We start from the raw sequence: 26,543 nt of genomic DNA on the forward strand, positions 1-26,543 counted from the left end.
CAGGGGAGAGCTTGAACCATTTATAAGACCACACATCTGCATAACTGTGTGTGTATGTGTGAGAGAGAGAGAGTTTGTGCATGTGTGATTGACTTTGTGTTTGTGCATGTGCTTCAGTCTGCATGAGTGAGTGCTATCAGGTGGGAGTGAATGAAGCAAGGACATCTCAGCGGGCGGGTGAGCTATGGAATAATTTTTGGTGTAAATAAGGGTGAAATGAAGAACATTACCCAACCGCTGTGTCAGTGCTGCCTCCTTCACATGAACACATCTCGACCTATTGCCACCTGACCTCATTGCTCATACGAGCTGCAGCAGGGAGGATGCAGCCATCTCATCTCCAGCTATAAATGGCTCTGTGCGATTACGCTGTAGAGAGTGGAGGAATTCAGCATGAGGTGAATAATTGCCTGGTCCTGAATGTGATGTGGAGTGTCAAGGCGAGGTGAAATTGACAATAAGCCTTGTTGTGTGTGTGTGGATTAGCGTGGCAGCATTGGCATGGTATCTGCTTGCCTGTTTGGGAGAGGAGGCACAGGCTTGTATTATGACGGAACACAGTAGTAGAAATACTCAGAGTCAGTAGCACCTTATTCTCATACCACATTGTGGATTATCAATGCAGATTCAGTATGATTTATTTCCCCTTGTTAAACTCAAACTTTAAAAAAAAAAAAAGATACGTTTTGCTGTTGCTAAATGGCAAGCATTAGCATTAACAGCCCACCAATACTGTACAGCCCCTTTAAACATGGTTTTATTTGTTAAGGTCTTTGAACAACCTTCTTTTAGTCTCAGTGTATTTCCAATAAATAAACATTTCACTACAAGGTCAGACATACTAATTGTCTGCTTGCCTATGTATTGTTAGAGGTTGCTACTGTATGTAGTGTTGAAATGATCCACTGATATACACTATGGTCATTGTACAATGTAACTCACCTTTAGATTCAAGGCTTTCAAACTCCTTTATGCAGGAGCTTTTTTGTTGCTTACAACAACCACATTGGTTTCTCACTGCCCTTCACTGCATTTGTATTTACAATGTGTAGCATTTTGGAAAGCCAACAGAAAGCAACATCCTGCTTGCTGTAAACTCAGGCACATTATTATTGTAGCAACACTCATATTGTAAGATCTGATCAGGTTTTGGAATCACAGTGTGTTTGTTTCATTGTTACAGCCCTAAATATAATTACTTGGTGGCAGATGGCCCAGATCTGGATCACAAACAAAATCTAATTAATCGCTCAGTGGCCCAAGACTGAGTGGTCCCCTGCATTTCGTGGGAATGTATTCATACATGTTTGACATATCCTTCAGACAAAAAAAAGAAGACTTTCTCCTTCGCCCTTCTTTGCTTCTACGTTGCCCTCGGGTCTTGTTTTATTATTTTGCTCGTGTCTCTCAGCCTTTTGTGTACACTCTGTGCTCTCAGCCTCATGTATCAACCATAGGAGATACATACCTATTAGCCTCTGACTCCTTTGTGCAGTATCACTGTGCCATTTGATTCTTGCAATGTACAGGAAAGGTATTCCTCTGTGGTGCCTCAAGGCAGCCTCCCAGCCTTTGAAATTGCATTTCAAACATTTTGTTTGGGGGCTTTGACAGGACACATCTCCACTGCTCACAGCTCACACAGCTCTCCAGCAGCCGGCCGGGACTCCTCTAAATGAAGTAAAAAGCCTTAGTGACACCCAGCATTTTTCTTTTTTACTGAGTAGCCTCTATCATTCATAGCGAGTCCTGTCCTTCTGACACCGTGGCCTGGGCAGGTCTCAGAGGAGCAGAGGGACGGAGGCACAGCAGCAGAAATGCCTTGAGTGTCTTGAGAGGATCAACAATGTCATGACCTGTGCTCCTCAGATCAATTGGCCCTTTCAGGTGTCCCCCACCATGGCATAACAATTTAGTAGTGTTCACCACATGTGTAAAGAGACGGAGTTGTTAAATAATGCTATAAAGTTAATCATTGTGGTGCTTCCCACCCTCTCTGTTCATCCCTGTGACATTGCGTCGTGACATTTGTCAGTCAAAGATGCATCAGCGGTGTCGAGAGTGGGTGTTGATCATGAAATAAGCTGAAGAAGAAGAGGGGAGAGGCAGGATCTGCACTGTCAATCCTGTCTGTCATTTCTCAGAAGATCATAGCCTGAGGTCTGGAGCATGAGCTGAATGATGATCACCTACTCTTCTGTGTGCTCTACTAATGAGCAGCTCCTGGTGGAGCAGCCCTCTGTTAAAAAAAGAAAAGAAAAAAAACCTGACTAGGGAACGTCAGCGGGGAAGGGGGAAATGGGCTGAGGGGTTTAACCTACAGTATGTGCACGTTCAGACTTTCGATTCGGTGTGGTGACTCCCATGATTCTTTGCTCATCCTCAGCTGAACTACGCAGAGTCCAGGCTGACCCAGCTGGAGGGCTGTCACTGCGAGAGGACATGCAGTGCTAACGGCCTGGTGTACCGGGATAAGGAACTGTGGGTGGAGCCCGAAAACTGCAGGAACTGTGCATGTAAGGTGAGTGTCACCCTCATCCTCAAAATCAAAGGACGAAGTGCCAGCTTTCAACCCTGAAAGTATTATTTTCCTCAAACAAGTGGAAAATAAATCTACCTCTACAAGATGTTGCAACCTATTTCCTCGACTAGTTATAAAGTTTCTTGTAGGAATTTGAGTCACTTTCTAAAGAAGAAGGCTAAGTCTATTTAACCCCTTAGCATCAAGTCTCTCTTATTTTCCCATAAGTCATCTAATTCCACTTCCTGACAGCATTACTCCTTTTCCTGAGTATTGCTATTCATGCAGTATTTTTTGGCGTTTTTCAAATAGTGAGAGATCATGGGAAATGTTGTGATGTGCACCAGAAATGAGTAAAAGGTGTGAGGGCCACCAGGCCACCAAGGTTCCTTCCTCCAGTACTGTGTATCTGAATTGTTTATATTTGTTGAAGCTATAATGTTTACTCTGAGTGAAATATTCAGACCCAAGATGTTGATTTTTACCAGTTGAATTAGTTTCATCCAATGCAGTTTTTTTTTAAGCTATAGTGCATAACTTTTTCACGATTGTTAAATGTCCATTGCATCCAAGCCATTACTAGATTACATAACACAACACTGATTAAGCCAGTCTGCTCTGCAAATCTTGTGCGGTATTTGTTGTTTTGAATTTCGTGTTGACTGGTGACATTCCCGCACTTGTGCACAGGAAATGACGTGTTTTACCTCACAACAGGGCGGGAGGGGGAGTAGTGAGTCTGCTAGCAACAGGTAGAAACAAGCACCCAAGACACTGTTCAGAAGTGGATTGTACATAGGAACAGCCTGGTCGTTCAGCAGAAGGAATATACAATCAAAGAAAGAATGAAAGTGAGCAAAGGAAAATAATTTTCATTGGTGGTGTTTTTCCTCAGTGGAGAGCAGAAATCAGACTGAGGGCAGACACGGATGTCGCTGTACTGCTGATATGAGTATGTGTTGCCAAATGTTGAACATTCACAGCGCGACCCATGTTCGCAGTGTCTTCTTCACTATAGCTTTAAGACTCCATATTTAACAAAAAAAGACTCATTAAGATGACAAATTAGCAGCGCATCAAGTGAAAGAGTAGTAATGAAGGGAGCAGCAAAAAGACAAATGACACGATTTTTTACACAAAGCATTTTCTCTGCAGTTAACCTGAGCAGAGTGAGCCTCACAGACTGATGATATAACAGTGCAATCCTTCTGCACCACAACACTTTACTCACCCACAACTTGCTCTCCCATCACACCTCCCTCTTTCCCAGCCCCTGCCTCCTCTCTCCCTACCTCATGCCCGACCCCTAATAAGTGTCCCCCTAATAAGCCTCCCTGCCTCTGCTCATACATAGGAGCCAGACTCTGAAATATGTCGAATCAGACCATCCTGAGCCCTGGGGAATTAGACTTGCTGCATCATTGCACATCAAGCACAGGGTGGAGTTTAGTCGGTCTGATTTCCTCCCGTGGACATATCATTAACTGATAACCACTGCATCCTGGGGGAACCATTTCCGATGACTCATGAAATGAAGAGGTGCGTGCAGAGAGGTATCAGACTCAAAAATGAAGGCAGTCCTTCAGGGCCTGAATAACTACCTGCTATCAGGAGGCTGCTCAATTTCAATATCGGGCACCCAGTGTTCAATGATGAATCTGCTATCTGACTGTACCACATTATAATTTTTTTTTTTTTTTTAACACGATAGCTTTTCAGTCTCAGATTGCAGTCCTGTCGGTGGCTGAACAGTCGGGGGTTGGTTTGCATGGTGCGAACACTGCTGTACTCATTTTGTGCTGGGCTTCAGGCTACATTGGATGATACACTGCTCCATGTGTGTTTCATGTAGAGCTGCAACAATTAATCGATTAATTGAACAATAATCAATTATTAAATAAATCGTCAACTATTTTGATAATCGAATAATCGGTTTGAGTAGTTCTTTAAGAAAAAAAAGTCCAAATTCTCTGATTTCAGCTTCTTAAATTTGAATATTTCTGGTTTCTTTGTTCCTTCATGACAATAAACTGAATATCTCTTTGGTTTGTGGTCAAAACAAGACATCAACAACAGCTTGGTCCAAAACCTGTGACTGTGAAGACCACATCATTGTAGTACTCATACCTATTTCTTCACATTTCATTCCCATGGGTCACGGAAGAAAAGGTGTTTGCTCCCAGACAAAGGCGTTAACTTCAATGAAGGGGTGTGCAAAAAAAAAGCAGGAGACATGTTCAGTATGGATTTTTTGGCAGTGCCACAGGCAAACATTGTACTGTATGTGCACACTGACTGTTGAGTTTCTGCTTCTGATATTTGCATGTGTTTTTGGTGAGACAGGAAACTAAGAAAGGAATAAGGAAATTTGTCTTCTTTCAGAACGGTGTGGTGGAATGTCGCAGGATTTTCTGTCCTCCGGCAAACTGCTCAGAGGACTCGCTGCCGGTGCACGTCGATGGGACTTGCTGCAAGAAATGCAGACGTGAGTATGAGCGGCTCCTGTTGAGAACAAGGAGGAAGCTAAACGTCATGGTGCTCAGTTTACACCATGGCTGCCATCTTTTTAATCCCACTATTGTATTTTGGTTTGTATTTTCTCAGCAAACCAACAAAAAGAACTAGGAAGCATATGATCGACCCACATAATCAACTTTTCTCTATAATCTTTTCACTTTTATCCACCCATATATAATTAATCAAGACATATTCAATTCAGTTCTATCTTTTGCTGACGTTCTGTCATAGTAAATCAACAATATTTTTGCCTCTGAACATGGAGGGCAGTCGGCATTTACACAGCCATGCAGAAATTCACTCAGTGATTCACCCGCTGTGGTATTGATCAACATGTTCTTCTCATGCAGATCAAATCAGATTGAATTTTGGTCTGCAAAATACCAGCAAAAAGTCTCTATCATGTCTAATACAGTTCAAGAGGAGGTGGGGCTGACTTTACATTGAGGAATTCCACTAATTCAATATTTTGACAGCATTTTCAAAACTGAAAAAGCAAGAAAATATGTGTAGGGAATGGATTAAACAGTATGTTTACCTTAGGTAATCAGCAAACATTAGCATCTCAGCTAAGAAGTGACTATAGTAGTATTGTATTGTAGTATTGCCAGAATTTAGAGGATTGGACCTTAAGCATTAACTTACTCTAGCTAGCTGCAGCTGCTAGAGTCTGCAAGCTACATGCTGACAAATCTCTTTTCCTTTATTTCTGTGTGAAACTGAAGCTTTAATAATTTCTGCAGGTTTTTAGGGATATATATAGCAACATTTCCCTCTCTGGTTGTACCACATTTTTTTTTACAGCAATGTAAAGGTGTATTCTCTGTTACATTTATAGTATGTGAATATATCATTGACTTCTACTGAAGCCCAAACAACTGACAAATGTAAGTGGGTGTCCTGGGCTGTGATCTCCTGCTGACTCCAGCATACAGTACTTGCAGGTCAGAGTGCAGTTGTGCTGAGATCACAGTGAGCAGATAACTCTGCTACACTGTCTTTGGAAATAGAGACAGTGATATTTTAACTTGTCACTTCACCAGTTTTACACTATCACACAACTAGAAATGAACAGAACACTCCCATTCATGTTTATAGTGATTGTTAGTCCTCTGATCAATATTTATTTCCCACATCAGCGATGTAAAATCACAAACTTTTGTGGGAAAGTTTCATCAATTGGAGACGTAACTTGTCCAAGCTCTAACTGTGTCATCCCACTTCTTGTTCTTTGAGAGGAGATAGTCACCGTTCACTCATCCACAGAAGTTTGCTTGTTAGGAAAACAATAACAGAAGTTGCATTATACATTATGACCAGATTACAAGCTCTGCCAGTACACAGGTTCAGCTTTCTCGCTTCACAGTAGCTCTTGCTTTTGAAGTTTCTGGCACAACCGCAACCACTGTAGCTTGTTTTGTGTTTTGTGTTAGTGCTGATGTTCTGCTGGCATAATGAAACCAGAGTGAACCATCTGCGAGAGCAAAGATCACAGTCACCTGAGCATCACTGCCAGTATAAAGCACACAGGTCTGGTAACGGCTCACGGAGCCAAGAACAACCGTGTCTCTTGCCGTGCTGCGAAAACAATAAATCCCTGATGTATAGTCCATCTTTGAATAATTCCAACCCTCCTCTGCCTCCCTCCATCCCTGCGCTCACTCCTCCTTCCTCCTCTTCCTCCCCTGTGAACATCAGAGCTCTGGCACAGACGAACGAGGGAGCAGCGCTCCAGAACTGCGACTGAGCGCTCCGCGGTCTTGCACCCTGGAGAGGAGAAAAGCAGGACTTCATATCATATGCTTCATTTTCTATTTCTGCTTTATTGCCAGAGGAATATGTAGAAGGGTCTCCTCTGTTGTATTCTTAATGCGCTGATACATTTCCTCTCCACTTATGCACACTAGCCAAGAACAAGTTTGTTTCTAACAGAATTAACTATGCAGAACTTCAGGCTGGAAACTTTTTTTTTTCCTCTTCACAGACTCACAAGCATTTTTCTCTATTGTTGAAAGTACCACAGGAGCTCATATTAGCTGAAAGAATATTCCATTTCTGTCATTTCATAGTTACTGTGCTCACCTTAATGGTTTGATACTGAAGCGGTTATGTTCTATTTTTCCACAGCAAAATGTACTTACATGGGCCAGACTTTCTCTGAAGGCCAGCGCTTTTTATCCAGGAGCTGCAGGGAATGCAAGGTAACCTTTCTTTCTACTGTACATTTCTTTTGCCACTGTGCAGCCTCAGCTCTGCAATCAGATCGCCATACTTCTATTTCAGTGTCAATGCTTAATGGTTGCATGTGGTGGACTGCTTGGTGCGTTATTCAATTATCCAGCAGGCCTTATTAGTTTTTCCTCCCTCCACCAATCTGTTCAATCTGCTTTTTTTCCCTTCCTCTCTAATGGTGAGATAGCCAGGTAATTAGAATAACTTATGAACGCAGCAACACAAAGCCCTGGTTTGAACTGGAGCTTCATCACCATGTGGATTATAATTAAAGTCATTATTCCAGCTCAATATAGAACAGAGGTGAGCTTTTTTTTTTTTTTACTCAAAAGGCCATTTATCTCTAAAGAGAGAAAACATCTTTTAAGGAGAAAACTAGCGTTTCATGCATGTAATTGCTTACAAAGAGCCACACAGTGGATTCCTGGATCCATTATTAGCCCCCAGAGACTCTGAAACATTATGTTATTTGTAAGCTTTGTTCCAAGCAATTACATCCATCCTTTAAACTCCTGGATGTGAGCGCTGCTAAATGACCAATTTGTGGACAAATTGTTTTGAGAAGACACCTGAAATGTTTTATTTGGAGGCTTTCAGAGGTCTCTAATGTCAGTGCCTGGATCCATGACACCCCAATTTTTTTTAAAGTATATTTTTGGGCTTTTTTGCCTTTTTGTTGGATAGTATAGTCGAGAGAAACAGGAAATGGGGAGGCAGAGAGAGGGGGAATGGCATGCAGTAAAGGGCCGCCTGATGCAGGATTCGAACCGGGGCCGCATATGGGGCACCTGCTCTCAACCCACTGCTCCACACGGCGTACATGTAAGCTACATGTAAACACGACTGTGTGCGGTTTGTGATGGTTTCTGTTGGTCTGTGGCTGGTTGGTGCTGATTCAACGCTGTAACCCTCCTCGCTCTCATGTCCTCTCACTCTCGCTGTGGGAAAAGAGGGAAGTGAGAAAAGTGAATATATGCATTGACATTTGGGAAGAATAAGCAAGAGAAGGAGAGAGAGAGAGAGAGAGAGAGGGAGGGAGGGAAGCTACACTAAGCTATTTTTAGATGATGTGTGTGAAGTGAATCATCACTCTAGTCCACAGCTAAAACCATTTTGATTAATTTAAAGATCCATTTTTACAAATCCTGTATTTCATTTACATTTTCCAAAGCATGTCATCAGTTTTTAGTGAGCTAGATAGTTAGATACTCTCTGGTATAGCTCTCTCAATTAAGAGCCAGGGCATCCACAAACAAATAACACTCATAACACAGAAACATTAACCAATTGCTCTTGTGCTCTTGTACAATAACCCCCACCCACCCCCCGTAATGCACTGTATAGGCTTTAATTAGGAGAGCAGAAATTCAAGAAAGGGAATTATTTATTTGTTTGTAAAGCCTCAGTCTCATTTCACTGCTTTTGATGATCATTCCTATTTGTTTAAATGGCATTTTCACATTTATTCACTTCTTAGTGATGTGATGCAGCTACTCCTCTTGACAGCTTCAAATCATCCAGATTTCAGCCTCCAACATGAAAGTCTGATGTGTTACACAATTGGAGCCAGTACTCCAGCCTCCACATCTGTACACAACTTCCTACATGTATAACACTGTCATTGCTGATTGTTTGCTGAAATATCAACATTTTTGCACAGCTTCGTCTGGGCTTTGCCTATTAGAGGTACATGGAGGTGTTTTGACTTAGTTTTACAAAGCAACTATTATTTCTTGTGTTTTTTAACCTTTTATATTCAAATTTCAAGTTTTAAAAACAACATGATAAAGATGTAATTCTGATTAAAAACTGTCTATTCCCACAGGAAATAAATCAATAAAAGGTTGGCATAACCGATTGGAACATAGTGTGATTATAATCAGGGTGGTTTTTGAGGCGGTTACAGTTACCTCAATGTCTTCTTTTGCAGCTTGCATTCATGGGTTAATTTCATCAAGTAACAGCAGTTAAGTGTGTGGCTGGCTGCTGGGCAAATTGCTGCTTTGCCAGGGGAACGTTATATTGGGTTTCATTTTCCCCTCAGAATGAAACCATCTCGTGTGCAGATGCGGAATAGCATCTCATCACTGTTACAGTGTTTTTCACTGCTGGAAGGTGCTTTTACCGAGATGGCTTGTGTTTTTTGGGGAAAATAGTATCGAAAAATACACACACTCCAAAAACAAATGGTGGGTAAAGTGAAGATACAGTATGAGAGATGTAGCACTGCTCAACAATGGCTAAAGCTCTTATCACCGCCCGCTCGTAGCAAGAGATCATGTTTTAAGTGACTGAGAAATGTTGCAAACTAGGTTAATGGAAAACTGCAGCATCAGCAAAGCTACCTTACGAAGACATGTGAATATATAGAAGGTTTTTATGAGCCAATACTGTCACACAGACACAGGGTTACATTAGCACTTGTTTTCCTTTTTTCTTTTTTTCTTTATTATTATATTTTTGGGGCATTATTTGCCTTTTATTTGATAGCATAGTAGAGAGAGACATGAAATGGGGGGGCAGAGAGAGGGGGGAATGACTTGCCGCAAAGGGCCGCCCAATGCGGGATTCGAACCAGGGCTGACTACAGCCAGGGCTATAGCCTCTTCATATGGGGCGCCTGCCTAACCTGCTGTGCCACTTTTCCTTTTAGCTATGCTTTGGTCTCCACCAACAACTGAGAAACAAATATATGACTCCTTTATCCTCAGCAGCCAGTGGATCTGACTGTGACTTTGCAACTGTTAGGAGCTTGCAACAGATTCCTCAGCTTTTTCATCAAAACACATCAACACACTAGGATAAGGCATTGAAAAGAGGCTTTGTGGAAAAACAAATGTTCTAACACAAGCTACTGCTAATTAGGTGACTATTCTCTGTGGACCCAATGCTACAATCAACATTTCTCACGTAAGATACTGTTAATGTAAACATCTCTGATTAATGCGGTTTTAATGGATGGACTGATTCATTTACGATGAAAATGCTCATCACTTTGGAGATTAGAATTATATTATTAGAAATTGAAATATTAGAAAATGATGTTACTGATAAAAGGCTCACAGTGCAAAGCAACTGTGGTGTACAAAAAAAATGAGGAAGCAGTTAAGCACAATGCTGAGGGAGAAAAGCATCTTAAGGACTTGAGTTGATACTTCACACCCTAGAGACATTGCAGGGACCTCTGGAGCTCTGACATTCCCAGCCAGGCTCCAGCTGCTGCTGCCGCTGCTGCTGCTGTGTCTGCCATTTGTTTTGGAAGATGACACTGAGTTTTATCTACCTTTGTTTCCCCGCTTCGGTGGCACGTATCTGCACCATACTTGCTGTCTGTATTCATGCCATCCTTATGAATGTGAACAGCACAAGCAGCCTTTACGTTCTGCCTTCTCTGTTGTCATGGCAGCCTAATACACTCAGGAATATTTTTTTTAAATACTTTTGTTTTTTAATATCTTAAAGATCTTTTTAACCGTCATTTCAAAGCAGTGTCATCCTGACCTTGTGACATTCAAATTAAAAGGTTCTAATTAGCAAAGTGGAGCTGTGTACTGTACGTGCAGGCCTTTATGAGAGGTGAGAAACCTTTGAAATTATTTATCATGTCTAAACTATTAAATAAGTAATACATGGCTTGATTTGTCAGGTTGTGAAGGGTCACATTTTCTAAATGCAATTAAAGACCTTCAAGATACGTGACAGATTTTTCTTAACAAAACACTTTCTTTTCGCTTTCAGAGACCAGGCATTATGTGAGCAGCTACAGTACAGCGACAGCAAACAGTGAATTTAATGTCGTTCTGAAAAATTAACTGTAAAGGAAATTGCATATTTTGCAGTGAAAGAGTGTCTATTTAGTCCATAAACCTTTACTGTAGTGATGATAATACCAACTTTTTGTTTGACTGACTGATTTAACTTACTGTATGTCACATTCTACACATTTAGACCAACAAGGGTTTTGTACTGAAAACATTCAGATTGATTCATTGACATTCATTGATGTGAGCTGTGTTAACCCCAGGGCCATACATACTTACGTTTGTATAGCATTTGCACTACATAATGGATACTCATTTCTGCTTTTTCTCCTGTATTTTCCATGGTCCAATGGTTGAAGAAATGGGCGAGATTCATATGAACACACATGTCCAACACGAGATTCACAAATAAATCAAGATCATGCTCCTGCAGAGAATCTGAACACTGAAACTCTGATGTTTTGTCTCCTTTTTAGAATGGCCTGATGGTGAGAGTTACCGAAACTTGTCCAGAGATCAACTGCACCGTCAGTGAACAGATCCTACCAGATGGAAAATGCTGCAATGTTTGCCGAGGTACCTTTTCCTCTTCATATTACTCTCCGCAGTTGTATGAATTGTTCTTGTTCATTGGACGTGCCTGCACCAAAGCCCTGCCCCACTGCAAGGAGCGAACGCTACGAGTCTGCCGGATGCTGATTCAGGCCGTGCCTCTGCAATAACTATGTTTCTCTCCCTTTACACCCCATGTGAATGCTTCTTGGCTGGTATACCTATCGGAGCAGATTGGTCTGTCTGCTATAAAGCACCTGCTATGCCAATTTGCCTGAACCCCGCTGCTTTGGCAGGGAAGTACTACAGGGTAAATAGCCACTGGTAATTCAGTAAATACATTGAATAAACAAACTGTAGGAGGCTGTCAGCTATTAGCAATAATAAAAGAATCCCGGGGCAGGTTCTGAGCGAAGGAAATTGCTCTCTCGTTTAAGTAAGATAAGCAGCATGCCTTAGATTCACCATAGTCAATGGAGAGGAAGATGAAAAAAAGCTAAAAGAGAAAGAAAAGGCAGGATTTGAGTAGGGGAAAGAAAAGCTGAGAAGGGAGATCAGAGAGAAGGAGGTGGTTTAGATAGTAAAGGAGAAGATGGCAAAAAGAGGAGAGGAGAGGAGGACATTTCAAATCTTAAACCTGCTTTGTTGAAAAGAAATGGAGGAAGGGAGAGGGTGTGTGGAGAGTATAAACCACATGAGAGGAGGTGGGGGTGGGGGGTGGGGGTAAAACTTGATATGTTGAGAGAACAAAGGGAAGCAGAAGGATGGAGAGCGACAGCAGGAGAGGAAAGGAAAAAGAAAAGTGGAGAAGATAAGAATAAAAGAAGAATCAAACTTAGACTCGTGTTGAAAGGGGAAGACAAAGTGGAGGTGAGAGACGGGGGAGAAGAGAAGCATGGAGTATAAAGGAGAGGACAGTGGAGTGAGGAGGGAGGCAAAATAACTATTTCAACTGTAAGAACTAACAATTAAAGATTAGAGTCACAGTGCATCTTCCCTACAACTCTCTCTCTCTCCTTCGCTCCCTCTTTGTCACACACACACACACACACACAAAGGCACCAAAACTTGGAACCGCTCATTATTTCCAAATCATCTGCGGACCTCTCCTCCACTGTGACTCAGTACTGTGCTGTCACTCTGAAGACATAACAGTGAGACACAAGTCAATTTCAGAGTCATGCTAGTTCTGTTCAACTGGTAATTACACAATTGTCACTGGGTGTTCACACCTTCCTGTTTTTACTGAGATAAAAAAGAAAAAGAAAGAAAATATTGAAGGGAGTAACTATTTATGTGTACCGCAAAACAACTAAATCCTACCATCACACACAAAAAAAAACACAACGTTTTTGTTTTTTAGCAGGACCGTACATTATCATATGCACATGGATGCACGTACACACATGTTTTATTCCTCATGTAATCGGTCCTTTTAGTGTGCATGCATCATTCTGTTGGGCGCGGGGTGAGAGGAAGGATAACGCAGACACAGCTCTTTCCTCAGTAATGGCTCCCCAGGCTCCCTGTCTCTCAGGGCTTTTATGTGCAGCCGGTCTGTCACTCATTACAGGACATGATGGGCTACATCAGCTCATACCTACTGAGGAGGAGACAAATCATCTCTCTGTCTGTCTGTCTGCCTCCTTTTCTGTCAGACTGATTCTCAGTTCATCTGTCCATCTCTCATGTCATATTTTTTTTGTGCACGTGCAGGATCTCGTTCTGGTTTGGTTCGAAAAAATTGAGACAGACTGGCACGGTGGCACACGGCTGGTGGAGAGGCAATAGCACAGGGTTTTTATGGTTTGATTTGCTAGTGAAAGTAGGTCCTGGTAATTGCATCTGCAACAGAGTCACCTGTTTTTAGGTCAGGGTAACGGAAAACATTTTTTGTGAAGTCTAGGGAAATATAGTGGTTTTTGGTTAAATGTAATTACACAGTGTTTTAAGCATCAAATCACTGCAGTCATTTGTCTGTGAAAAGACCTAGTCATTCCCCAACCAATTAGTCCTCTAACCTGAACAACCATATTATGCGGGTCGTTTGTTTCACCCCTCTGTAGAGTCTCTAGACAAGTGCCCCTGCTCCTCCACATGAGACTGTCTTCAAAGTCTGCTACGTACAGTATAAGGGACACAAGAACAACCCAAAGAGTCACATCTAGAAATACTCAGATGACACAGCTGTTGAGGAATGTGTCAAGACCAAGCAGGAAGAGAGGTCAGAGATCTGACATGGCCCTCAGTGAATGGAGTGACAAGAACTACCTCCTCCTTAACTCCTCTAAGACCAAGGAGATGGTCAAGAGTAGGTCGAGGAGGCCCACTCCTCCTCAGCCAATCATGAGGCAAGGACACTCGGGTGGTGCACACTTATTAACACCTATACTGTAGGACTTCCACATGTGTCATCTACAGGAAGTGGCACAGCTGGCTCTTCTTCCACAAGAAGCTCAGGCCTTTTTACATTGCAGTGCAGTGAAATGCTGCATGTGTGGTTAGTGTCGTGTTTTATGCTGGAAAAGTCTTTGATTGGCAGGAGTCTGGACTCACACAAGACTGTTGTTGGGACATACACAGTGTAAGATGCAGGACATATCAGATACAAACACAATACAAGCCACCCTGCAGAACTAAGAGGTTCAGGAGATCCTTAGTCCCCACTGCACAACACCTGTGTAAAAGGCAGTGTTTTGTTGTTGTTGTTTTTTTTTCCATACTGTTTGTTCCCAAAACTTTATTATTGCACCAAGTCTACTGCAAACATAAACTTTCATTCATCAGCTTCTTGTCATCCAGTGTTGTAGGTGACAGGAACAAGGTTATTAATCTGTGCATTCGTCCGCTTTCATCTCTGGCACAGTTATGAGTTTGTGTGTGTGTGTGTCTGTGTTTGTGTTTGTGTAGATGTGCACACAGTTTTTCACTGCCTTGAGTGAGCAAATTTTAAGAGCGACGTAAATCAAGGCTTCCTTTGGTCCTCTCTTCCAGGTTATGACTTCTGCGCAGAGGGACTCATTTGTGGAGAAAACTCGGAGTGTAAAAACCGGAATACTAAAGCAGAGTGTGAATGCAAGAGCGGCTATGCCTCCATCCACGGGGATTCTACTTACTGCGAAGGTAGGACTGTACCTTAACCCCGCTCAAGCTGGGCCAGGGCACATAATGTCTAATAGCTCAGGATGTTAAAAGCAGTGTGGGTGGTGGTGTGTAAGCATTAATTGTTACTGTATAGTGTTTTTTTTAATAGGGCTTCCTTGCAGGCCCTCGGTAAGAGACTTGTAATGATCTGATACCAACAGATAGATAGAGAGAGACCTTTATTATCACTGCATTAAAATACAATGAAATTGCAACTGCCCATCACAGTGGTGGCATTCATACTTAGAGTCATTACACATTTTAAAAGCAGGAAACAGAAAAACACTCTTCAACATAAAAACAAGGAACGATAGATTTGTGATATCAAAACGGGGTCACAAGCCAAAGGTTGGGAACCACTGAGGTAGGTTAAAAGCCTGCCGACTGTAGACATGCTTTGAAGGACAAAGCTTGAGTACACACACCAGGAAATACACCAAAAAAAACCCCCACCAAGCTGGAGAGCCCAAAGCCGCTGCACATAGGTGGCCACCATCATGGAAAACCAATGAACAAGAAAGAGTGTGTGACATGACATGACGGTGGCTGTCAGGGGCAACAAGGCTTGTTGTGTGGGAGCAGTGAAGTCAGTTGTGAAGAGACTAGAGGTCTGGACCATTGTTATGGCATCAGCTGTTGCACAAGGAGTGGGAATTAGTGAATGTTGAGAGGACAGCAAGATCTGTGAAACGGCGATGGCTTTGTTTGTCTGCTGTGTGAAAATGTTTCCATGGTTAAGGCTGATGAGGGATCAGAAAGGTTCATTACTGCTGGCAACTCTACAAAGGATGCAATGAAAGAGTAACACACCAAAGGTTGTAATGATTTGCTGATCAGTGGATATAGACCTGAGAGCAGGAACAAAGTGTTGCACACTCCGACTACACAACTATTTTACTTTGATTCAAACATACTTTCATCTAGATCTTGAAGAAGACCTGAGGACTTGAGCTTTTAGGACAGAGTTTATGACAGGTTTTCCTCTCTGTGTCTCATTTCATATCTGTCTGAAAATAAAAATTCTAACATTTATTAAAATGTACAATATATTCAAAATCCAATGGCAATGCAGCAGTGAGTTTTACTGTGGTGATTAGTTAAGCTTTGACACGAGGTCTCAGGTCTTCTTCCTCTGATGGCCGATTGCACTAATTTGAAGTTGCTCCAGATAAAAGTATCTGCCAGTTGATGTAATTAAGAGACCATGTCTTAAAATGAATCACAGGCAAGAGCTGAGTCTCAGGAAAATAAAACACAGAAGACAAAGGTTTAATACAGAACTGGAGAAAATATGACTTTTTTTTTTTACATTAGGATTATGCAGAACATGTGACAGTAACAAAGAATACAAGACAGGTTCAGTGTTCACAGTAATGAATTATTTATTTAAAACACATTAAATGTTTCTGAATATAGTTTTTTTTGGTACTGTAGCAATTAGAGGTCGACCGATAGTGGATTTTTAAATTCCGATATAATAACGATAGTTTGGAGCAGGAAAAAGCCGATAGCCGATTAATCGGCCGATATCCCCCCCCCACGAAATTTTTTTTTTTATATATTAATTAATTTTTTTTAATTTAATTTTTTTTTTTTTTTATAATAATATATAGCTATTAGCTAGTGTAAAACTAAAGGATGTGGGACACTGAATCATCCCTGGACCCTGTGAGTGACGAACAGCCGAACTCCACACGAGTTTGTTTACATCAGAACAGCTGTAGTGAGGACGTGACGCTGCAGGAGAGGAGAGTGTAACTAAACAGGACACGTTAGCTCGTGGTGTGGTTACGCCGTACATTAACAGGTGACTGTTTCACTACAATCAGCCTACTGTGTGGAAAACCCATAGACTGTAAAAAGAAAAACCACGCTGTAATGATCGTGATCGAGTTGAACGAGTGTGTTTGGAGCTGACGGGAGGAGAGAAAAAAGAGAGCGAGACGCGCGAGACGCACGTAGCGGCCGTGATATGACGACACCGTCCCCGCGGAGGAGGAACTCGCTGTTATGGAACAGGACCTAAACCAAGTCGAGTAGAGCCCATATAGAGCCCAACTTTGTAGTGTAAAGAGCCATTATTGTGCGTCTGCCCCAACTCTGAAGCTGAAGCGGCGCTCTCTCTTCCTTCTTCCTGTCGCTCTCTAGCTGTCCTTTCAAAATAAAAGCACAAAAAGCCGGAGGGGAAAAAAAAAAAAAAACACTGACTCGTGAGCTGGTGGCGGTGACATATTTAGCGTGGCAGCCGCCACCACATTATCTATGCAGGAACCCTTATATGATTAAGAGAAAATACTACAGTGTTCAGCCCCTCCACCTGCCGCCTCTCTCTTACTGCGGTCGCACCGCACCTTCCCTCACCTGGGTCACTTCTCCGCTGCTGCTGCACTCGCCCTGTCTCTCTCTCTCCCATGCTCTGTGTGTGTGTGAAGAGCAGCCCCGCCCCTCAGTGATCAGAGAGACAGAGAGCGGCAGGGAAGAAGCAGTTTATGGCGCTGTGGAAAAAACTGCAGCCATCGGCCACTATCGGAGCCAAGTTCCGCTGATTCCGATAGTTTGTAAAATGTCCTATCGGCGCCGATTAATCGGCCAAAACGATTAATCGGTCGACCTCTAGTAGCAATGAAGTGAAATTGACTTGCCTGCAAACCACACAGTTCTGGTTGTCAGTGAGAAGGCACATCCATTACTCTTTCATTTTACTGTAATTATTTTGCCCGTGCTCAGATTTTCTGCTCAGATTTAAACTAAACTCGCAGCAGAAAAGCTCTCCTTGCATGTGGGACTTTGAACCCGTGTCTTCACTTTTCCTCGAAAACCTGTAATCTGAGTTTCAAGTTGTCTTAATCTGATCGGGATCCCCAGCCTCTGTGGAGAACTCGTTACTAGGAGCGTCAGCGTGCTTCCGGTATGTTGACTGTAGGACTTGGCAGAGTAGAAGCCCCAGTCTGTGTGTGCTTGAGACCCATGAGCACTTGTGATGGAGCCAATGGCCTTATTTGATTAAGAGGCTTGGGAGCGGCAGTCGGCGGATTGAAGGATTTGCTCGATGCTCGATGCAGTTGTCTTTGGGTCGGAGCCACGGCAGACTGAATACACGAAACACGCTGAAAGCCGGGGTAGCCACAAGCCCTCCAGTCTGTTTGCGTCTGTTTGATCTGCATGGTAAAGAGGTTTACCCAGAGCTCCGCTCCAATCCACAACAGTCTCACACCATATGAGTGAGGGCTGGGAAGCGCTGATTGTTAGATCAACTTTTTAAATCGTGGAGCCACGGATCTATTGGTTATGGCAGAATTATCCATGTTTGGGAGTTGGTCCCTTAAGGCAGCTCAAACCTCTATTGTACATGGATTAGTTGGAATCCTGCTTTACAGTATGGTGATATTTGACTTGGTTCCACTCTCACCTCCAACTTAAATTGGCTTAGAATAACAGCAGACCTCGGGAAATCACATCTTTTTATTATTGTGTTTTTTTTTAGCTGTAAATGAAGCTCAGCAGTCTGATAATAGACCTTTTACAGTGCAAATTAATTTCTCCTGTTGTACTTCATCAACGGGAGAATGTGTCTGGCTTTGTCTCCAAGCTGTCATTAAATATGACCATAAATGCTTTAATGTGCACCTAAATGATTGAATATGAGATTATTTACGTGTAATCAGAGGGCTGTCTGAGGAGGGGCTGGAGGATTTCAAAGCGAGGCCAGACTGTGCTTTGTATTCAGTCACCTTGTGGTGCTGTAATTATTCTCTCCCTCTTATTATGCTGAGAACCTAATTACAGTGGGATATTCCTGTGGGATTTTGGTCTCCTGTGTGTCTAACTTTGGATAAGTGCTGAGTGGCATGTGATCTGTTGGGAGCTGTAACCTCAGTCTTTCTTCTCTTTGTAAACATAAGACTTATATTAATATGTGTCTGGAATGTTTGCTGTTACTTAAAAAAAATCACCACCGTAGCTGTGGGATAATGTTTCACTCCTCCCACTACTTATTGTACTTGTTTAAAGTGAATGGCACCGACACTGCATGTGTAACAGAAGGTCCGCGGTGCGCTCACTCACCCATAAAGGACGTGCAAACCAGACAGCCAGGCGGTCATTGACCTCTTGGCAAAACGGTTTGCATCGTCGCCCGGGGTTGCGGGAGACCAGGGTTCGAGCCCCACCTGGGGCAGTCCGTACCGAACACAACGCAGAGGGACAGATAACATCGGCTACAGTGGTGCCGTGACCCGGATCCTTTGGGTCACGTGAGTTCAGGCGGGTGGGTGTAACGGAAGGTCTGCGGTGCACTCACTCACCCATAAAGGATGTGTAAACCAGACCGCCAAGCTTCATTGACCTCTTCCTCCTGGGGCAGTCCGTACCAAACACAACGCAGAGGGCCAGATAACATCGGCTACACATGTCGTGGATAAATAGATGTCTGGAGGTCAAAGAATTAGCTGTAGGCTTCACAGGAACCCAGGACTAGACCAAAGCTGTTGTCTCTCCATATTTATTTTATTTAAAATAAAGTTGGTAATGCTAATGATCTCCAGAAATCTTCTTAGACCCAATTAAAAAACTAAAAACATTAATGCAAAGTCATGAATAAAATCAGTGTGTGTTTGAGAAATATAAAGGGGAAACAGTATCTGTCTAGAAATGCTTTAATGTCCAAATGTTTTGGGAAGCTTTGGGAAACCCCAATTATTTGGTACTGTAAGTCAGGAAATTTTTACCCTATGTCCTGAAACTTGACTGTTTGCCTGAGGCAGTGATACTAGTTTTTTATTTTTATTTTTGTGCAGTAGAAGTAAAGTCAGTGAACCTGCAGCTTAATGTGTGTCTGCTGAACTATGCATCACACAGGCCTGATTGCTGCACCCAGCAAGAGGAGGGGGGTGGTTGTGTTAATATTCAAAGCCATCTGCCTAACCTCAGGAATGTGCATGCATATGCAGAATCTGCACACATGTAGAAACACAAACACAGGTTACGCTGATGACGGCTTGTGCCTCACTATCCTGCCCACCGAGGCCTACAGTACGTGTTTATTTACCCCTATATCACTGCATATGGGCTGACATCCTCCTAGATTTCAGAGATGAGTCCAGTTGGAAGGATCATCCAGCAGAGCGGATGTTAGACGGCTGCTCCTCCTCTATAGCCTGGGAAATAATTTCCAATCCTGGAGGAAGCCTGGGAGAAGGCAGCGGTTTCTATTGATTGGTCTTGTCAACACTCAACAACTCAAAGGCTCCAATAGGGCTAACCGCTGGTTTGCTGGCTCTATACAGTCGGTGCTCTGCCTCAGTAACAGCATGCACACATGAGGTGCAGTAGGCCGGGCCAGTCAGTTCTAATGGTCTCCAGATGAAATGACTGTTTACACTAAAGGTCATGTTCACAGTTACTTCAAAGACCTTTAGCTCTGTGTCTATTACCTTGTCTCAGTCCTACTAAACTCTATCAGCAGCATCAGCATATTCCACAGATATACACCATAAAAAGCTACCTGAGCGTTTGCAATTGCAATATTTCATATACAGCTGAAGTATATTATTCAGCCTTCTAACCTTAGTTGTTCAAAGCAATTTCTCATACTTCCTGAAAAGTCGTGACTATAGATAGGAAAATATGGATTTATATTAACTGTGTAGCAAACAGTGAATATAGATTTTACCATCTGAGTTTTTTCTCTGCAGTTAATTAATCATGCATGATGCAGAGGGAGCTCCATGCTGTAAAACAAGATGTCTCATCCATTATGTAAGTGATAATACAAAAAAATAAAAACAATGTGGAGGTGACAGTGGCATTCCCATTACATTTTATATCAGGACATCTCAATCTTACAGCTTGGTCCCTTTTCCCTAAGAACAAACACAGACTGTATGCAAGTCTTCATCCGTGCTGGTGCAGAGCTTTGGTGAAACTGTTATGTGGAGCAACAGGAGGTGTGAGATTTTCTAATATCTAATACATTTATTTTAGGTAATGTGAAATGTGCTGTTGCCTTGGTTTAAGATGATCATACTGTTCACCGAGGTAGACAACTGTAGAAAAAACAAAAGCATGTGACAGATGTTGTGAAGTGGTGTAATGTTTTCCTGGGGCAAGGGTTGGAGATCACGGACATGTCTGCACCTACGGTACTTACAATATCTTAGCTAGTGTGTTAGTGTGCACACAGAGACATCAGAGAAATGTAGTTGGATAAATCCTGTGACTGGACGGCTCTGGGTGCTGCAATAAAGGTGTTAGAGTACTAATTACACTAACAAAAAGCACTGAATACATCTCAGGGGTTGTGTTCTCTTTCCACCTCAGTGTCACACCACCTGATGCTGCTCTGCTCGCGACATCGCAGATTTGAACATTTGTGCTAATGGGTTTATCATGGGCTTATTATCCTCGCCAGCTTTTGTTTGTGCTATCAGCGAGATTCTTTCCCCGAGTCCCGGCAGGTCTTCTGTATCCTCTCTCGACTCCAGAGGACACAGGCAGTCTTGTTGTTTTGCTGACAGTGTTTTAATTGTAGCCTGAAATGTCCCATTTTTATTGTTGAAACTCAGTGGGTGAAATCAACTCACAACGAAGCTCCAAATAAAGAAAGTGACAGACCTGCTACAGTCAGAAATGGCTGCATTAGTTAAGGACAAACAACATAATTCCCTGTTTCCTGGCTGCAGGGACCTTCCTCCCAAATGGCCGATTATTACCACACAGGTGTTTTTTTTTTTTCCATACAAGGTGAAATCCCAGCATGAGCCTAATGTTGAACCAAAGTGCACCTACTGCATATCTTCCTTTCATTGCATACGCTCTCAGCTTTATATGGCCATATTTCCCCCCAGTATAACCAAATCATTTCTTGCTCTGTGGGAAGCAGACCCCATGATTTTTATATATTTATTTATTTATTTTTTACAGACTTTCAAATGCCTCTTCTGTGCACTTCCTGCCTCCTCCATGTTTCACATTAAAAGCCCCATCACCACGGCGCATCCTTGGAAATGTTTATGGCTGAACACATTAGGGAAAAAGTCAAAGCAGTTAGTGGAGACGCTCCAGTCGAGTCAAGCATTTTCACATATGCAGAGTTGAAGCTTATTTCCATAGAAATTGTCTCAGGAGGTTGTTATGGAGAATTTTATCCTACTGTTAAGAGCCCTCGCGGGTCACTCTACCCACATTAATGGCAACAGTAGCTCCTGTTGTGCCCTGTAACTCCTCAGCAGCCCTGATGTCGAACCAAAACATCAACCTGCCCCTTTGTTTACTTACAATTTGGGTTTGTTTCACCAGCTTCACCAGCTGTTTGGTCTCAAGTACAATAGCTAAGTTTAATTGAGCCTAATTAGCATGCATTAAATCAAAATTGTGTTAATAAGCCCTCGCTACTTCATATTCCTGTCAATCATCAGCCTGGGCTGCCATCTTTTGCTTTTTTTTTTTTGGCTCACAGCTCAGTTTTTTTCTTTTCTTTTTTCTTTTTTTTTTTTGCTGCTATGAGTAATAAGATTAGAGGCCGACACATCAAACCTAACGGGGCTATTTCTGTTTGTTCAGCTCGCTTTCATTTAGCTCCGGAGCAGCCACACTCCCTGGGTTCAGGGACTGACTCTCTGATGTGTCCCCTTAGCTAACAGGCTCTGGCGAGGCACTTTATGATGTCCCTGATCTCCAGTCAATCTCCGCTGACACCACAGCAGATTTCAACTCCTCTTCTTTTCTTTGCTCTCTCTCTCTCTCTCTCTCTCTCTCTCTCTCTCTCTCTCTCTCTCTCTCTCTCTCTCTCTCTCTCTCTCTCTCTCTCTCTCTCTCTCTCTCCCACCCTCTCTCTCAGACTTTTACCACTCGCTCATAATATGCTGTGACTTTGGTGCTAATAGCATCACTGCTGCTACAACTGGAACTGCTTGAAAACACATCAGGCGTTGTGGTAGATGCATTCTGGGAGGTGCAAGGAGCAATCAGTCAGTAGCAGTCTTCAGATCATTTCATGCATCATGATGAGCTTCACCATTTTGAATAGAAAGGTTACTGTACATCTTCCTTATGCTTTGATAGTATAACGTTGCAGAGATGAACATCTTATACACCGTAGATGACGTGCTCTTGTCTCACTGAGTTACCTTAATTGAAAATGAGGTCGATAAAATCACTTTAGAGCAGGCTATCAGTGCCACCACTGGATGCAGTCACATCAATCTGTGTCCAGGCAGTGTTTTACATAAAATCTATAGTGTGTGTGGGTTTTAAGTGGCTGTAATCAATGTCTTGTCCATTTTGCTCTTGTTGGACACAAAAGGCTAACAAAAAAGTCTTCAAGAATCACCTTGGCTTTTGATGACGCAGAAATGGGAAGAGTTTAGGACAACTTTTTTTTCCCTCGCCAGGTTGTCACTCATCTGCACATCAGTTTCTTTCAAAACTGGAACTGAATTGTTACACTGCACCTCACAAAACCTGGGAGCATATCTCACATATACTGTAGATAACTGCTGCATTAAGCATAATAAGCAGTACACCACAAATAGATTTAAAATTCTAAATAAAAGATTGAAGCAGTGTAATTTATGTTTCTGTTGCGACCTATATCTACATTACATCATACATATATACATTCTTATATAATTTGAATTTTGATCATTTAAATGCTGAAACTGATTTAAATGTGTGATATTATTGGTCGGCACTGATGAGTGATTCGAGTCATGTGGGGTAGACATTGTTTACATTCACACTGCTGTCGGTATGTGTATGCTCTGTGTAAAAACGACTGTAGAACTGGGAACAAAAGTTGTGGGTCAGAGTCATGTCTGCTTGAGAGTGCAGCATTTCCTGTATTACAATTTGTCAGATCCTTTGAAACAAACAGCCTCGTTTATAATGCAAATCTGACGAGGCCAGCGTTGAAGATGTTGTACCTTTGAATAATCTGCATTTGACAAATATCGGCTCGGCCTCTCTGTGCAATGATGAGTTACATCAAGTGGGTTTTGTTTCTTTGTCAGCAGAATCAGAGAAAAATACAGAACACTTCTGCACTAAACTTGGTGGAGGGATACAACATGTGTCATTAAAAAAAAAAATCACAGTCTGCGTGATGGGAATATATAAAAACTTTTTGTCAAATTCTTTTGAAGTAATGTTTGACTGTTGTAAAAAATCAAACTTTTTTTTTTTTTATTTCTTTTTAATTTTTGATTTACATTGACAGCAAGACAAGCTCATCAAAAAAATAACACAAACTTACAGCCTTCCGCTGTCACGAACAACAACATACAACACAAAATAATACCACATAATATAATAAAAACCAAAAACACAAATACATGTAAAAGACAGAAAAGAAAAAAAAAAAAAAAAATTTGAAAAAAAAAAAATGTTTTATGTGATTAAGTGTATGACCTTGAGTGATTTGACACAGATCCTGACAATAATCTGGGTCTCACAGACATGCGACAGATTGTTTGGCCTTGGTGGAGGATTGTGCTCTGCTGAGTGGCATCCTGGTTTACTTAAGTATTGATTTCTCTATGAGTCTTGTTCTCGTTAACCCAGGGGGCGGGGGGACTCTTGTGAAGCTCGAGTAGCTAAAAAATGAAAAGGCTTAGCATCATTCCAAGAAAAAGACCAGTGACCTTGAAACACTTTTAAAAGGATTTCTTTTTGATTTTTTATTTCTTTTCTAATTAAGTTTTAAGTTGTACAACTTTTGCTCACATCTTGAACATTTCAAAGATTTCTGTATCCTCCCAGTGCGGTGGAGATGGACTGTACTTTTGTTTGAGATACTGAAACCATTAAAAACGTGTAGGAGGAACTGACTGCTTAAATGCCATTGTTTCGGTCGGCCCGTCAGTTCTTCTGGAAACTCTTCTAGAGTCTTTGGTCACTAAGTGCTTCTCATGTCAGAGCCCATGTCTCTGTACTGTATGTGTCCTCCATGTGTGGGACCAATCATTTAGGGCTTATAAAGTCATTTGTGGATTTTACCTATCTTGTCTCTCCATGTTCCTGAGACCAATAGATGTGCTTTCAGTGCATGTTTGCAAATGAGTTAGGAAGAGCTGGGCATTAGTCATCTGTGAGGGACAGATGGACACACTGAGTAACAGACAGCCCCATGGACAGACGGAGGGATTTAAGGTGATGGGAGGCTGCAGTTACAAACAGACAGATCCCTGGGAGTGCATACCTGCTGGAATCATATCAGAGGTTGGAAATGAGCTAATCAAGGGCAGTGCCTGCCCGCAGAGCCTCCACAGTCGGGATGAAGGTGTGTGTAAGTGCAAGCGCGTGTTTGTGTGCGTGTGTGGCGTGTGTGTGTACCTGTCCTGGTTTTTCCAGATAAGCTCGAGAAAACACGATGTGTCTCCACGCGGAGTGCAGCACCTGCCCTTATGCTACAGCTAATCTGCTAAAACTGACAGCTTCTGCTTTCTTTCCCCCACCGGGTCTGGTCACACATAACAACACCAGGAGCCACAGAAACAGGGAAATACACATCTGTAATGTGTCGAAGGTTTTGCTAATGCCACTTCACTGCCAAGCTCGATGCAAGAGAAAGTGACTTATTGATTAGGAGCAGTTTAGATAATCCTCATTTGTCCTCACTCAGGCTGCGATGATGGGAGCAGTGGTGCGCGCGTCCGTCTCTTGTGGCACCAGCAAGTGGCACTGGCTGAATTGGCTCTCACTCAGCGGCATTAAAGAGTAATTGGCTGTGTTTGTACTTCTGCGAATCAATCAGGTTCTCTGTGGGAACTCTGCTTCCGCCGTGTTAAAACAAAGATGTAATGACAGGGAACGAACGAGCAACACTGACTCGCTCCTCCTCGGTTCTGTGCGATGTAGAAAGACGGGGTCACGATGGGGTTAGTGAGTGAAGGGGCTGGGAGGGAGTGCAGTCTGCAGACAAGCGGTAAGTAAAGGAAGATAAAGACAAGGTTGAGCTAAAAGGTTCAAGCCTCTGTCAACAATCTACTGTTAGCTGTGCCCTTTGAAAAAGTTTACCGTTTGTTGTTTGTCCTCCCAGACAACACAATCCGAACGTACTATATATTCCCGCCGGCACCTATGTGCTGGAAGATAAGATCGTACCTTTAAACCTGTTAAAGTGATAAAATGCCTGTTTATGTTTTGTGTTTCAGAGATGTTCAGTCTGCCTGTTAGAGAAAGTCTTTTTAAAGACTTGATTATTTATATCGATGAATCTTAAACTTCGAACTTGTGCATATTATGTTTTGATGATACTTATATTTTTATTTACTTTATTTTTTGTTTTGTTTTTTCTAACACGTTCGAAATAAAATTCATACATTCATTCATAAACTAAACTAAATTTAACTTTAATTGCCAGTTCAAGCTCCACTCAGACTCAAGTTCTATTCATCTGCTTAAACTGTTTTTTCCACAATGTACATCCAACATACAGCTTAGTTTGACTTATTGATTTTCTGGTGAAGAGGTATGGTAATCAGTACCAGTGTCTATTGGATATAAAGCTACAACTACAGTAGCATTTGATTAGAATCTGTGCTAACCAGGAAAAAAGCCAGGAAGTTCTACAGTGTCACCAGGCAACCAGTGAAGACATTTCCATCAGCCAGACAATGCAATACAGTAGAAGTATGATAACATGTTATGGATTGGTTAGGCTGTGCTTTAGGAATGCCAGTACAGTATAGATATTTTGTTTCATTCATTGCGCTAAGCCAGGCTCGCTGCCTTCTGGTTGCAGCTTCATATTTAAAAGCTAGGCCATAATATTCAAGATTTATCAGTCGAAGAGGTGGTCAAAAAAAAAACAAGCCAGA

At 42.2% G+C, this 26,543-nt stretch overlaps 1 protein-coding gene across 1 annotated transcript in view; it reads left to right on the top strand.

Moving 5' to 3' along the window:
* The window catches only part of LOC311007263 (protein kinase C-binding protein NELL1-like), a gene marked incomplete at its 3' end in the record, with an annotated part of 272,144 nt that overhangs the window by 100,937 nt on the left and 144,664 nt on the right, over nucleotides 1-26,543 (top strand). Inside the window, exons 8-12 of the mRNA XM_084000380.1 lie at nucleotides 2,387-2,521; nucleotides 4,904-5,006; nucleotides 7,166-7,239; nucleotides 11,508-11,607; nucleotides 14,578-14,706. Coding sequence (XP_083856506.1) covers nucleotides 2,387-2,521; nucleotides 4,904-5,006; nucleotides 7,166-7,239; nucleotides 11,508-11,607; nucleotides 14,578-14,706 — 541 coding nt within the window. The remainder of the gene's footprint in view (nucleotides 1-2,386; nucleotides 2,522-4,903; nucleotides 5,007-7,165; nucleotides 7,240-11,507; nucleotides 11,608-14,577; nucleotides 14,707-26,543) is intronic.

The sequence above is a fragment of the Trachurus trachurus genome, assembly GCF_905171665.1.
Source record: "Trachurus trachurus genome assembly, chromosome: 3".
NCBI classification, from domain to species: Eukaryota; Metazoa; Chordata; class Actinopteri; order Carangiformes; family Carangidae; genus Trachurus; species Trachurus trachurus.